Here is a 13,797-nt window from a genome sequence, read left to right on the forward strand (position 1 = left end):
TGAGAATTGATCCAGATACCCCCTGGCCAGTTCTGAACATAATATGAAATTCTTACTTGTAATGTAATTAGTGTGGCACATGTAAGAGTGCAATGGGGGGGAGTTCTTTCTGCTTCATCTAACATGGAAAAGAGAATTTAGGATAGAAAATCCATCAAAGAAAATCTGGAACCAAGGAGAGCAGAAAGCTCACTTATAAGACAGAACATATGCCTAACATTAAATTGCACCATGTAGAAATAGTAAATTTATTGTACAGCTGAATATGTTCACTGAGTAATGGGACTGGCAGGTCTTGCTAAAGAAGCAGCAAGGTGTGGGTGAAGGTGTTAGGCACAAAGGACTCTCGAGCTGAGGTGCCAGGGCAGTAACACAAACTTAGACTTCTCAAACCCGTGTTTGCTTCCCTCTGAAAGCAGTTTGGTTCTTGCGAGCCTTAATCTAGGGCTATAATGAACAGTGACAAATTAGTTAAAACATCAGCTGAGCTGCCCGCCTGTACCAGTAGAACGTGAATGGCTGTTTAATTGAAGACCTTCGCTAAAAATTCATGGCTGTTTAACGCAGGACCGAGATACCCTTTCCTTACAGGGGCTGAGCCCTCCCTGCCCGCGGCTGAGCGCTGGGTTTGAGCCTTGAGCGAAGCGGAACCTGCAGCCTCTCCAGGGCAGAGACAGGGCGAGGGCGAGGCCCTCCTGCCCGGTGTGTGCTGGCTGTGCCTGCCCCGTGTCTCTGCCCGGTGCCCCCCTTTGCACTGCCCGCTCTGCCCCTTTCCGGTGTCCCCCGCTCTGCCCGGTGTCCCTGCCCGGTGTCGCCCGCTCTGCTCGGTATTCCCACGCTGTGTCCCCTGCCCGGTGTCCCCGCCCCGCCCGGTGTCCCCGCCCCGCCCGGTGTCCCCGCCCCGCCCGGTGTCCCCGCCCCGCCCGGTGTCCCCGCCCCGCCCGGTGTCCCCGCCCCGCCCGGTGTCCCCGCCCCGCCCGGTGTCCCCGCCCCGCCCGGTGTCCCCGCCCCGCCCGGTGTCCCCCGCCCCGGCTCTCCCGCTCACGTGCGGCAGCGCCGTCAGGTGACTCGGGTCGTCTGACCGGGGCCGTCCCGCCCCGCCGCCTCCCCCGGGCCAATCGGCGGTGCGGAGCTCTGACAGCGGCCAATCCGTGCCGGGCAGTGCCGTGCCGGGCTGGGCCGGGCCGGGCCGGGCCGGGCTCGGGGCGGACATGGCGCTGCAGTTCGGCGGGGCGGGCGCGCCCGGCGCGGCGGAGGAGCCGACGCTGGTCGGGGGCAGCTTCGGAGCCGCGGACTCGTTCCCCAAGGACTTCGGCTACGGGGAGGAGGAGGAGGAGGCGGAGCTGGAGGGAGGCCCGGGGCCCGGCGGGCCCGGTGGCGGTGCGGGCGGGCCCGGCGGCGGCGCAGGCGGCGCGGACTCCAAGCCGCGGATCCTGCTCATGGGGCTGCGGCGCAGCGGGAAATCCTCCATCCAGAAGGTGAGGGGCTTCCCGCCGCCCCTCCGGAGCACAGCTGTGCCTCCTCTTTGCTGTGTCTCCTGCTTGCTGTGCCTCCTGTTTGCTGTGCGTCTCCTTTGCTGTGCCTCCTGTTTGCTGTGCCTCCTCTTTGCTGTACCCCTCCTTTGCTGTGCCTCTCCCGTGCTGTGCCTCCTCTTTGCTGTACCCCTCCTTTGCTGTGCCTCTCTTCTTTGCTGTGACCCCCCCTGCCTCCCTTGCTATGCCTCCTCTTTGCTGTGCCTCCTGTGCTGTAGCTCCTCTTTGCTGTCCCTCCTGTTTGCTGTGTGTCTCCTTTGCTGTGCCTCTCCTCTCCTCTTTGCTGTGCCTCTCCTCTTTGCTGTGCCTCCTCTTTGCTGTGCCTCCTGTTTGCTGTGTGTCTCCTTTGCTGTGCCCCCCTTGCTGTGCCTCTCCTCTCCTCTTTGCTGTGCCTCTCCTCTTTGCTGTACCTCCTCTTTGCTGTGCCTCCTCTTTGCTGTACCCCTCCTGTGCTGTGCCCCCCCTTTGCTGTGCTGCTGTTCTAGCCAGCCCTGCTTGTTATTGTGGGCCCTTGTGGCGAAGTTGCAGCGACAGGAGCCTCCTGCTCACAGACCTTTACTTTCCAGGACGGACTCTGGTCAGGGAGGTTTGTGTAGCGTCGGTTGTAGCCTTTGCCTTGCTTCACTTTTAACGCTTCAAAAGTGAAAAGTGAAGTTGCAAAGTTTGTCAAGTGAGGGGTTTTCTTGAGGCTGTGAAAGCGCCGTGAGGGGTACAAGGTGTGTGATGTTTGGCTGGCGCTTCCCCTCAGAAGGCTTGAGCTTTGTTCTGCCTTTTGATGCTTTGAAAGACACTTCTGCTTTTGTGGGAACCGAGAGAAGCCTCTGGTTCTCTGTAGTGCACTGGGCCGAGCAAAGGAGAGTCTGATCAAGGAGGAAATGCAGCAGTTTCGGTGCTTTAGGTTTGCTGGTAGCTCTGTGAAGTCACTGGTGTTTCTTAATAAAAATAAGACAAAACTGGCTATTTTCATTTGCCAGTGGAAGTGTAGCACTAAGAACAGTCTTGTTCCTCAGTGCAAATTTTATGTCTGTGTTGTGAAGTTTTTAGTGGCATTCATTATAGACTGTCATTAGAGATCTTATTGTATTATCCACTGTTGAAAAAAGTGAACCCTAAAAGCTGGAGGGAAGCAGCAACTCCAGATTGCAGAAAGCTTTTAAGACTTTACAAGTCTCTTTATAGATGCAGCTTTTGGACTTTTTTATGGCCAAAGTTGATATGTCCTCAGTTCCCAGAGCACCTATTCAAGTAGTTGTATAGGAAGGGACTAGTGTGATGCTGAGGATGCAATAAGAGGACATAGGATTTATCTTTTGCCCATTGGTTACCCATCTGGCTTAGGAATTAGAAGCTGTGATTCCGATACCTGGGAGCTCATTGATGCTGCCTGAGCAGACTAACTGTGGCAGTAATTTGGGACAGTCCTGTAATATCAAGAAGTTTCTCATCAATAGTGTTCCTGCTCTTAGATCTGTCTAGTTCAAAAATGCTCATAACCAGATCCAGTCCTTCTGTGTGGGCACCAATTGTTGATTGCCTTGCCAAGAGGATAGGGATGTGCAAGATTAAAACACTGTATTGGGGAAAGTATTGACTTTGTGATTATCTAGAAATTTCTGTGGAAAACCTGAATTGTTAAACCATTCCAGCTTTCCACTGAGAGCAACATTAACAGGAGATCTCTTGCAAAAGAAGAAGTTATAGTCCTCTGGAGGAACTCTTTTTTTTCTTTTGGATAATTGGGTTTTCCATACTGGTATAACCTCTGAATACTCAGTAGCAAATTGAGGGTAAAAGATTTTGGGAATGTGATATTGCTTCAATTCATAAACCAAATTTTTTACAGACTTGCATAACTGGACTTACTGTGCTGTCTCCATGTAATAGGAACCTGGAAAGAGTTCAGATGGGGATCATCAATCTGATGAAATGTGCTGCTTTGGGAAGAAGGGGAAAAGGAAGTGATGGCATTGCTTCCCAGAGTCTTATCAGCTTTAAACTGAATTTACTAATTCTGTCCTGCTCCCGTGGGAGATGCTGAGTTCCAAAAGAAATCTTGATTTCAGAGCGCTTTAAAACTGTGCTGCAAACCCCAAAGAAAGCAGCACAGCTGCTGGAACTGTTCTTACTTTTCCATACCAATGTCCTGCTGTTCAAAACCTCATGTAGACCATGACCGCCTAAAATGTTTGTCCTGAGGAACTGAATTTTTTCCCTTAGCCTTAAAAATCTTTGAACCACCCTGAACAATTCATTAACTGTACTGGGTGTGGAGCTGTTTGTCTTGAAGCTTTTTTGACAGTTTGTTGCACCAGTCTCTAATGGGTGACTTCTGTAACTGTATGAACCATCTGAAAAAACAAAATTACCAAGTGCTGTATGGGAAACATCTTTCTTTTTGCAGTCTTAGTGTTTGACAACACTAGGCTGGGAATAACTTTTGTATTATACAGTTGAGTTTAGCACAGTGTTTGCATTGACACTGACTGCTTTTTCTACAGGCTGCTTTGCTGTAGGGTTACATGCTACTTCTGTTTGTACAAGGAAGAGCTAAAATCCCAGTGGGACTTTTTGAGTTCTAGCAGTGAGTGTGTTTTTCATCCTGCAGCTGAACTGTTTACCAAATAGTGTGAAATCTTTCATCCTTTCTTTGGGGAAGTTTCACAGAAGTTCCAGCAGCATGTGAGGAAGAACTTCTTTACTGTGCAGGTGACTGAGCCCTGGAAGAGGCTGCCCAGAGAGGCTGTGGAATGTCCCTCACTGGAGTTACCCAAGAACTGTCTGGACAATCCTGTGCAATGTGCTCTGGGATGACCCTGCTTGAAAAGGGAGGTTGGACAGGTGACCCACTGTGTTCCCTTCCAGCCTTACCCATTTTGTGATTCTCTGCTGAAGAGGAGTCAGCAAACATAACTTGGTTGTTAATAGATGGCTATTGAGGTCTCTAAAACCAAGATGTTATTTTTGTACACTTCTGTTGTAGTTCAGGAACCAGCTGAGTATATTGTGTTATAACACTTGACACCAGTCTAAAAATGAAGCTTCCTTTAGGAATTTCTAAGATTAGAAAGGAAAGGTTTTTAAAAGCTTACAGTTGCTTAATTAGCACAGTGGTTTCATACCAGATCTGAATATAACAGAATCTGAAAATACTGTATTAGACTTGCAAAGAAGAAAGAGTAATTGGGATATCTGTCTCTTTAGCCAGTTGTGTTATTTGGATTTGTGAAAATGTTTAACTGTATTCAGTTGCTTGGCTCTGGTCAGGGGTAGGTTATTTCCTCAGCTGATGCAGGAAGCTCTCTGTTTACCAAAAGGAAGCTGCATGCTTTAGAATGGATAAACCTATTTATAACATTCAAGTCACAAAACTTTCACCCATTTATTCTAATAAGGTAAAATCTAAACTATTTTTTGTGTTCTTTTAACAGGTGGTGTTTCACAAAATGTCTCCCAATGAGACTCTCTTCTTGGAAAGTACCAACAAAATCTACAAAGATGATATTTCCAACAGTTCATTTGTGAATTTCCAAATATGGGATTTTCCTGGACAGATGGACTTTTTTGATCCAACATTTGATTATGAGATGATCTTCAGAGGAACAGGTGCTCTAATATATGTTATTGATGCCCAGGTAAATACAAATCACTAAGAATCACAAGGAAGTTTTATTTTTACTTTTCATGCGAGAGGAATGATCAGGAAGCTAATAATTCATATTTTTGGATAAAATATGAAAACATCTGCTGTTTATGAAGGGATGCATTGGCAATCTGACTCCTGGTGTGTAGTTTTATTTTTGTGAAGTGACTGAAATGACTGGAACTGATGGAGAGAGGGGCTGGTACTCTGAATTTACCCATAACAATAGTGAGAACCTGCTGTGCAGGGTGGTCTGAATTATCCCTTCCTTCTGCTGTGGAGTTCATTTAGTAACAGCACAGTTTCTAGTACTGGTACTACTGAGTATCTGGTAGCTTCTAATAAACCCAGGAACTGCACCATGGGAGGTTGCCTGGTTAGCAGGACCACCTTGGAGATCACTGCTGCCTTTTCTGGAGCTGAAGTGTAACTTGCCTTCTGCTCTGAAGTCCAGTTTTGTGTAGCTGAGCCTTGTAGAGCTAATGAGACTTAATTGGTGTAACAGAATCTAAGCTGCTTGTGTTTCTGACACTTCAAGGTATTCTCTTCTCCCAGTCTTTTATTTAGTTACAGAAGTGAAGTTCTTGCCCTGAAATATTTTGTCCTTGTGCAGAATGGAATAGTTGTCAGAGAGAAAAGCTTTATCATTCATTCCTGCCAAAACTGATTTACAGGATGACTACATGGAGGCCTTAACAAGACTCCACATCACAGTTTCAAAAGCCTACAAGGTCAACCCGGAAATGAACTTTGAAGTTTTTATTCATAAAGTTGATGGTTTATCAGATGACCATAAAATAGAAACTCAGAGGGATATTCATCAGAGGGCTAATGATGATCTTACGGATGCTGGGCTTGAAAAACTTCACCTTAGGTGAGTTAAAGACTCTGACATATGTGATTCTGCTGGTGCTGATATGCATTCAGATTACTGGCTTTTAGATGTGATGCTGGTCTGATTGCTATGAGCAAGGTCTGGTTACTTTCTTAATATTTAACAAACTCTTGTTAATAAAATAGCCTGCTGAATTTATGGACAAGCAGCTGTTAGGCTGACTAAAACAAGGCAGGCTCTGAATCAGGTTCCAGTCAACAGATTCATAAACTCAATGGTAATTCAAGATCCGTCTTATTCATCATGAGAGCCCAAATTTGTACATGTGGCCTGTAGGGGCAGAGGAGGAGAGGGGAAGGTCTCTGCCTTATAGTCCTGATTAGCACTGACTTATCAGCATGATTGGTTTTAAAAGCTTAGTCTGTTGCTTGATATTTGTCTCACTTACAAGGTATCTTCTACAGACATTTTTAAAACAAACTGTCTTTTCTGTGGGTTTACTGCTGTTTTAATTATTGTGGAGCCAGTGTCTTGATGTTAGTGTGAGCAAAGTGGAAGGCCAGGAACAGGACTTGAAGAAATCAAAATGAGTGTTTTTACACCTTTGTGATAAACATTTTTTTAGGCAAAGGGTATTGTGAAAGAACATTCAAATGTCTCTCAGGGATGGGGGAAAGCTGTTTCAGGGTTGCTCCAGCCACTCAGAAATTAGGTTTTTTGTATAGTGGCCAGACATATTTGTGATAAAGGCATCCCAGCCAAAGTATCAGGCCTGAATGTTAGAAAACAAAGCTTTAACATTTCTATTGCCATTCTGAAATACTCTTGAATCATGTGTTTCTTGTTTTTTATTCTTGCCTTTGCCCTCCCTCCTCATCTCAGCTTTTATTTGACCAGTATCTATGACCATTCAATATTTGAAGCCTTCAGTAAAGTGGTACAGAAGCTCATTCCACAACTGCCAACCCTGGAAAACCTACTAAATATCTTTATATCAGTAAGTGTTAATCTAACAGAACTTTGAGTGAAATGGTAAAGCAAGTCTTTCTGCCAAGGAACACTGGCTAGACATGCCCTTGGGAGATTTGGGTGGCACTCCTGTGGGTGTTCTCTGCTCACCTGGATGTCTCTACCACAGCTAAAGTGTCCTGGTGTGTGCTTTGTGTGGGTTTCTCTCAGTGTTGACAAGGTGTGGTTTGACTGGTTAGAACAGTTGGTAGGGAAGCTTCCTGCCAGCAGGATATACTGATTATTCTGCTAAGGCACTGAGCAGTCTAATGTAGCAAGAGGCTTTTTTTGATAATATGAACTTGTCCTTGAACTAAACTCTCTGTTTCATATGGCCTGTGAGACTTTTGCCCTTATTCTTTTAGTTGTTTGCATTTCTTACACAATTTGTGACATGGATTTAAAGTATACAGTGGTGAACTTCTAATAAAATGCCACCCTCGAGACAAGACTGTCTCATTTAAGTCATGTCTGTGAGGCTGTTGCTGCCATGTGGACAAGATGGAAAACACCAGTTATGACTGAGAGGAGCTCTGTGCTCAGACAGGCTACCACAAAATGCTTGTTTGCCACGTTTGGGGGAGGATTGGCCCAATGGATAAAGGGCATGCTCCCCTGGCTCAGTGCCATAAGGGTATTATGGAGTGTGATCCTGATGCCAAAAGGATTGTCTGGATATCCTTAGGACACTGGCATTGAGAGTATCCAGGAGGAAGAGATAAGGAATGTGCATAAATAGAATAGCAGCTTTGCCAGTAGTGTGTATGTGGTAACTTGGTGAACCACAAAAGGCTTCTGAACTCAGTATGAGCACAAGCACTTTGCCAAAGTGCTCAGTTGCAAATGGCTTGGTGCTGTTCCATACCCAAAACTGCCATAATGTGGTACTTCTCATGGATTTTTAAGTTCAGAAGCTGACTTAGTTGCTCTGCATGTTAAACTACGTGGCAACTGCCTCACACAGAGACTGAACTGCCAAGCTACTACAAGCATAAAATTTAAGTGTCAGCTCACTGCTATGAAATATTTAATCTCTGAGCCCAGTCCATGAGGTTGATGTGAATATATGGCTCTTGAGGAGTTAATAGAACCACAGGAGAGGTAAACTGCTGAATGTGGGTTCTGGAAGCATGGTAAAATGTAACCTTAATTATGATCTGTCTAATAATAAACTAAAGAGAATTACAACAGAGTCCCCGGTTTTATTTTTGTCAGCTGTGTGATGTTGATATGTACTATGGGAACCAAGGGTATTGTATGTATAAACTATATGCTCTAAATCTTCAGTCTCTCTTAAGCCTCTAAATTGCTTATGTTTAAACCATTTTCTGCTATTAAGAGTGTGAAAGTCATGAATTCTACTTGAGATTTTAAAAATGCAGTTATTTTAAAAACTCATCCAAATTCTTTCTCTTTCTGAAGAATTCAGGCATTGAAAAAGCTTTTCTCTTCGATGTAGTCAGCAAAATCTACATTGCAACAGACAGTTCCCCTGTGGACATGCAGTCCTATGAGTTGTGCTGTGACATGATTGATGTAGTGATAGATGTTTCCTGTATATATGGGTAAGTGACAATAACTCCTGGGAAAAAAAGAGTCCTGAAATTTGTGGAGTAGGTTGCAAACTGTGCAAGTGGTGCTGCCTTTGTCATGCAGCAAGATGCTATAGATTGGTCTGTTTGTTCTGTAAGTAACTAGAATAAAGCCAAATGATTTGGCATCTGAATTGAACATTTACAATTTGTTTAAATTACAGTTTGTTTAAATTACAGTTGAAATTACAGCTTGTTTCCTGACATGGCCCTAGACAGCTGTCTGACCTCTGTAAAAGTTGTGTTTCATGTAAAATAAGAATACTGCTGTATCTTGTTTGGCATGGTGGGTGCAGGTGTGTTAATACCTGCAAATAACTGAAGTTGGCAGCGTGCCATGGCTTGTAAGTGTAACTTGCAGTCAAATTGCTTTAAGACTTGCACTTGTGACTTTCTACAAGGGATGCATATTGTGCTTGTGTCTCACAATTTTCAGCAGAATTATCCTTTGCAATGGATCTTTGAAGTGGTTCTGGAGAAGCAGTAACTTGTCTTAGAACTGTGGTTGTAGCCTGGAAAATACAGTGTTGCCCAGAAGTACCACATTTAATGATCTGTCTCCTGATGGGTCCATCCAGGGTTGTGTAGCTGTTTGGTTTTTTTTTTCTTTTCAGGAGCTCACTAAAGTAGTTTGTGATACCTTGTTTGCTTCTATAGTAATTTAACTGTCTCTAATAACTTGCAGATAGGAAGCAGCATGCTAATCTTGTCTTGTAAACACAGGTTGGTTTAACTTAAGGCCAAAAAGTGTCCTGCACCCTGTTGTATCCTCTGACCCAACCTCACTAAGGAAGCCTTTGTTTTAATTTCCCAAAATTCATTGAGCTGAGATGTCACTCCACTGACATCAAAGGAATGCCTGCTCATAGCTTGCCCTTAACTGCTCATCCAAGACAGACCGTGTCTAATGAAGGCCTCTACTCTGTTTAGGTCTAGCTTTCCTGAGAAACTTAAGGTGTGATAATGGTTCTTACTCAATGATAGTATTAAGACCTGCATTGCAGGTTCTCCACTTGCTCAACGTTCAGTATGAGTAATATTCTTCTAACTGCATTTAACAGGTATTTGTCTTGAAGTTACATATGCATGCCTGTCAGACTGTGCCTTGGGTTAACTCCTTCTTTTTTCAGGTTAAAAGAAGATGGCACTGGAAGTGCTTATGATAAAGAGTCAATGGCAATTATCAAGCTCAATAACACAACAGTCCTGTACTTAAAGGAAGTAACAAAATTTTTGGCATTAGTTTGCATTCTTAGAGAAGAGAGTTTTGAGCGCAAAGGTAAGGACTTTCCTGCCAGTGACAGGCTTTAAACTTGTTTTTTATCAACCATGAAATATTAGTATGACTTTACAAGCCACCTTGATTTTTGTGTAACTAAATTCGTGTGATTTCTTCTGGAAGGAATTTTCTCATTTTTTAGACATAGGAATAATGAGGTGTTATTTTTAATTTTGTGAATCACTGCTTTAATCACTGTCCTTGAATCTTCAGAGCCCAAGTTAATATTAAAATAAGTAGCAAAATACCTATTGGTTAAATGTAACCTGTTGTATTGATTCTGAAGCTCTGTTTGCATAAATATGCCAAGCTGAACACAGTTTTTTCTCTCCCTTCCCTCTCCTTCCTGACAGGTTTGATAGACTACAATTTCCATTGCTTCCGCAAAGCCATTCATGAAGTCTTCGAAGTAGGTGTTGCCTCCCACAGAATCTGCAACCATCAATCAAGCACCTCAAATATGAAAGCAGTGACTCACAATGGCACACCTAGGAGTGCAGTCTAGAGGAAAGCCAATGACCTTGGATGGACTTGTCAGCTCTTCACTCCAAAGTTTTGTGGAACAAGAGAAGAGTAGTCTGAAAGCCTGAAGTATGTTTCAGAGGAGGAGAGTGGTCCTAACTGTGGAGCAGCAGCTTGTAACTCATGTTGGACAACTGAAACTACTGTAAAAATACTTTGAGGCCAGTGGAGTTAGAAATGCTGGTTAAAACCAGCTGTATTGCAACTGCAGTAGTTTTTCAGTTTGGAATCCTCTTTTAACAGTCTGTCTCTGACTGATTGCCTGGTCAAAACTTACAAACAACTGAGTTGAGTTTTGTGTGAAACACTGAATAGTCACTCGCTCAACTTTTTTTTATTATTATTTTTTTAAATTAATCTGTAGAATATCCACCTTTGCTTAAGTTTACCCTTTTGTCATGCAAAAAAACCAAAAGAAAAAATTGGCGTTATTAAGGCTTGTGAAACTCAGGCTTTTTGCTTGCTGAGGCTGGTCTCACAAATCATTCCATTAAGTAGCTCTTGCTGGTGTGCTCATAATATTCTTGTGAATTCTGTGCTTGTTAAGTGGATCCAAGGTAGAGCTCTGTTCTAGTGATTATGTGTTTGTTTAGAGAACTGACCTGGGGCTCCATTTTAAGAGATCATGATACTTCGCTTTCAGACCACACTTCTTGGTATGTCCCCTTTGATGGAAGGGAAGTATTAAAATCAGAAATAAACTACCTGCTCTCTTTTGCAAAAACATGGATATCATAAATCTCTGTGCTTAATCCTATTCATCAAACAACTGCATGGCTAACTGAGCTGAAATATCTGCCATCTGTTCAAATAAAGCAACCAGTTTCAGCTATTCCCCAGCAAAGAAATGACAAAGTTACTGACTTTTAATGGTGGATCTCTCTCCACCCTTACTGATAATCAAGACAATTCCTAGGAAAATGTCTGAGGGGTTATCCATGCATGGCAATTTAGTATCAGTGTGCCATAACCTACTAATAATACTGGACTTTAAAGCACGTTGATTCTGTACTATGACAAACACCTCCCTGTTTGTCTCTGGGCAATCTCAGTAGAACAGTGTTTTTTCTGATTTTGTGAATGCTGACTTTCATACTATGGGCAGTATATCTGAATTCTTTAATTTATTGTTATTATTACTGTAGATGTCATACTGTACATCAGCTTGCTATGCAGTAAGCTCAGCCACTGGCCCATAAAGATCTTGGCCTCTCTACCTGTCCCTATGTGTGTGTAGGTGTTGCAAAGCCATTGGACCAACTATACAAGTGCCACTATAAAAGTTTCTGCAAGAAGAACTAACTGTAAATGATCTCTGCAACTGGTGTATTTATGTGGTCAGAAATAACCATGGGGTTGCTTCTGTGCTTATAGAATGAACTTTCATTGAACTATGTAAAAATGAATATACATGCATTAACATTAGGGTGTATGCACATACTGTATAAATGTTTTCTTTTTTTTTTTTTTTACAGCAGGAGACTTTGGAATTCAAGTGCTCTAGGTCAGTTCTCTTAAACCTAGGCTGGGCCCCTTTTTGGTAATGGAACTGCAGAGTGTTTTTTAAGGAAGTGCAGGCTTGTAAGACTGGGGTTTGTAGTTTGCCAGCACTATCACAGTGTTCTAATACTAAAGGTAAGAGGAGAAGTAATTGGCAAGACCACAGGAAGAATGAAATAATTCCCATTTGTGCAGTGAGATTTCCATGTTCTAAGTACATGTGTATGTTCTCTTTGTTTTCACCCACTACAGGATTTTGTGCTAATAAAATGAAAAAAAAGTCAAACTGTAACATTTGTTTCTGCTTGTCTTTATAGACAAAAGTCTGTAAAGGCCTAGAGGGTTATGCAAATTTTTCAAAACCGTGTTATCTTTATGGTATATTTTAAAAAAGTTAAATATCACATTCCCATGTGAGGCTTGAAAAATTGTAGTCAACCTTAACTTTCATCTCAATTAAAGCTGACTGCAAACTGAATACTCAGTTTTCAGAAGATGCCTCTGGACTGTAAAGGCATATAAATGATCAGGTGACTTGTCCTATTCTTTTCATTAATGGTGAGGCTTAGACTGTGCTCTGAAGTTCTGCCTTGTGCTCTGTGCATTGTGGCTCTCTGAGTTTCAGTTTGTTGGTTGGTTTTGGATTCTTATGGTCAGCACTACCTTACTCTGGAATGGTTGCATCTACTGAAGGTTAATGGTAGCATCTCAAAGTAGAATACTGTAATTATCACTATTGCCTGCACAATATTAGCTTTGAAAGTTAAATTAGTCTTTAGCAAGGACCACAGTATTTCTTTAGTTTACTGGAACTAGTCTTCCTAACTAAGTCAAATGCTCCAATTCAAGTAGAGGGTTACTAACCTGTTGCTGCTTTAGCGAGGCAGTTTTTGGCTTCTTCTGAAAGCTCAATGTTGCCAGGGAGGAGGAAGGGTAGGAATTAGGCTTTATTTTCCCCCTGGTGCAGGGATCTGTCTCCCCTTCCTGTGCTGACCTGCAGGGACAGACCCTATTAGAGATAAGGCAATATCAGTCTCTCCAACACAAGAACTGAAACTCTAAAGGGACCATCAACTACTGCTTCACCTTTCTGCCTTGTTTTTGGAGTTTTTTCCCCTTTTTTCTCCTCTGAACCTGTAGTGGTACAGATGTTCTGCAGTCTTTTTGCAATCAATTGAAGATGTGTACTTCTAAGGAGAAAACAGGGCAGACAGGGGAAGGCATAGGGAAAAGAGTGACCTGCAGGGAGAAGGAATGAACGTTTCCTTCTGTAGAAGGATAAAGCAATGCTCTTGCCAAGGTACCTTTCAAAACTTTGTGTTGCCTGGCACCGAGGTTGCTGAGTGTCCCGCTGGCAGCCACAGCACAGGAGAGGGATGGACGGGAAGGGCAAGAGAGGGGCAGAGTCATTAAAAACGTCCTGAAGGGTTCAACCCATCCATCCTTTGGGCTAGAAAGACAGAGGGGTCTGTCCCTGCGTCCCTCTGGTTTTCCTGCAGCATGGGGCTGGGACAGGGCGTGGGGTCAGAGGTTTGTGCGGGCGAGTGGGCCAACTCTGGGTGGGCTCTGGGTGGGCTCTGAGCGAGGAACACTTGGGGCATCACTCACCTGCTTGTCCTGAGGTGCTGGGGCTGAGGATGCGTGTCCTGAGTGTGCACGGGGCTCCTTTCATGTCCCGTGTGTTCATAGGGCTCCTCTCATGTCCTGTGTGTGCGTGGGGCTTCTCTTATGTCCCGTGTGTTCGTAGGGCTCCTCTCATGTCCTGTGTGTGCGTGGGGCTCCTCTCATGCCTTGTGTGTTCGTAGGGCTCCTCTCGTGTCCCGTGTGTGCGTGGGGCTCCTCTCATGTCCCAAAGTGCTTGTGTTCCGTCTGGGTGGAGGAGCTCTGAG

At 43.9% G+C, this 13,797-nt stretch overlaps 1 protein-coding gene across 1 annotated transcript; it reads left to right on the plus strand.

Annotated features, from left to right (window-relative positions):
- The first annotated feature begins 1,119 nt into the window (after positions 1–1,119).
- RRAGC (Ras related GTP binding C) lies at positions 1,120–12,200 on the plus strand. Its single transcript, XM_071576837.1, has 7 exons — positions 1,120–1,478; positions 4,961–5,164; positions 5,847–6,046; positions 6,890–7,004; positions 8,438–8,580; positions 9,738–9,886; positions 10,240–12,200. The coding sequence occupies exons 1-7, from the start codon at positions 1,212–1,214 to the stop codon at positions 10,389–10,391; spliced, it is 1,230 nt and encodes a 409-aa protein (XP_071432938.1). The 5' UTR covers positions 1,120–1,211; the 3' UTR covers positions 10,392–12,200.
- The last annotated feature ends 1,597 nt before the right edge of the window (positions 12,201–13,797 follow it).

Source organism: Pithys albifrons, chromosome 24 (genome assembly GCF_047495875.1).
Source record: "Pithys albifrons albifrons isolate INPA30051 chromosome 24, PitAlb_v1, whole genome shotgun sequence".
NCBI classification, from domain to species: domain Eukaryota; kingdom Metazoa; phylum Chordata; class Aves; order Passeriformes; family Thamnophilidae; genus Pithys; species Pithys albifrons.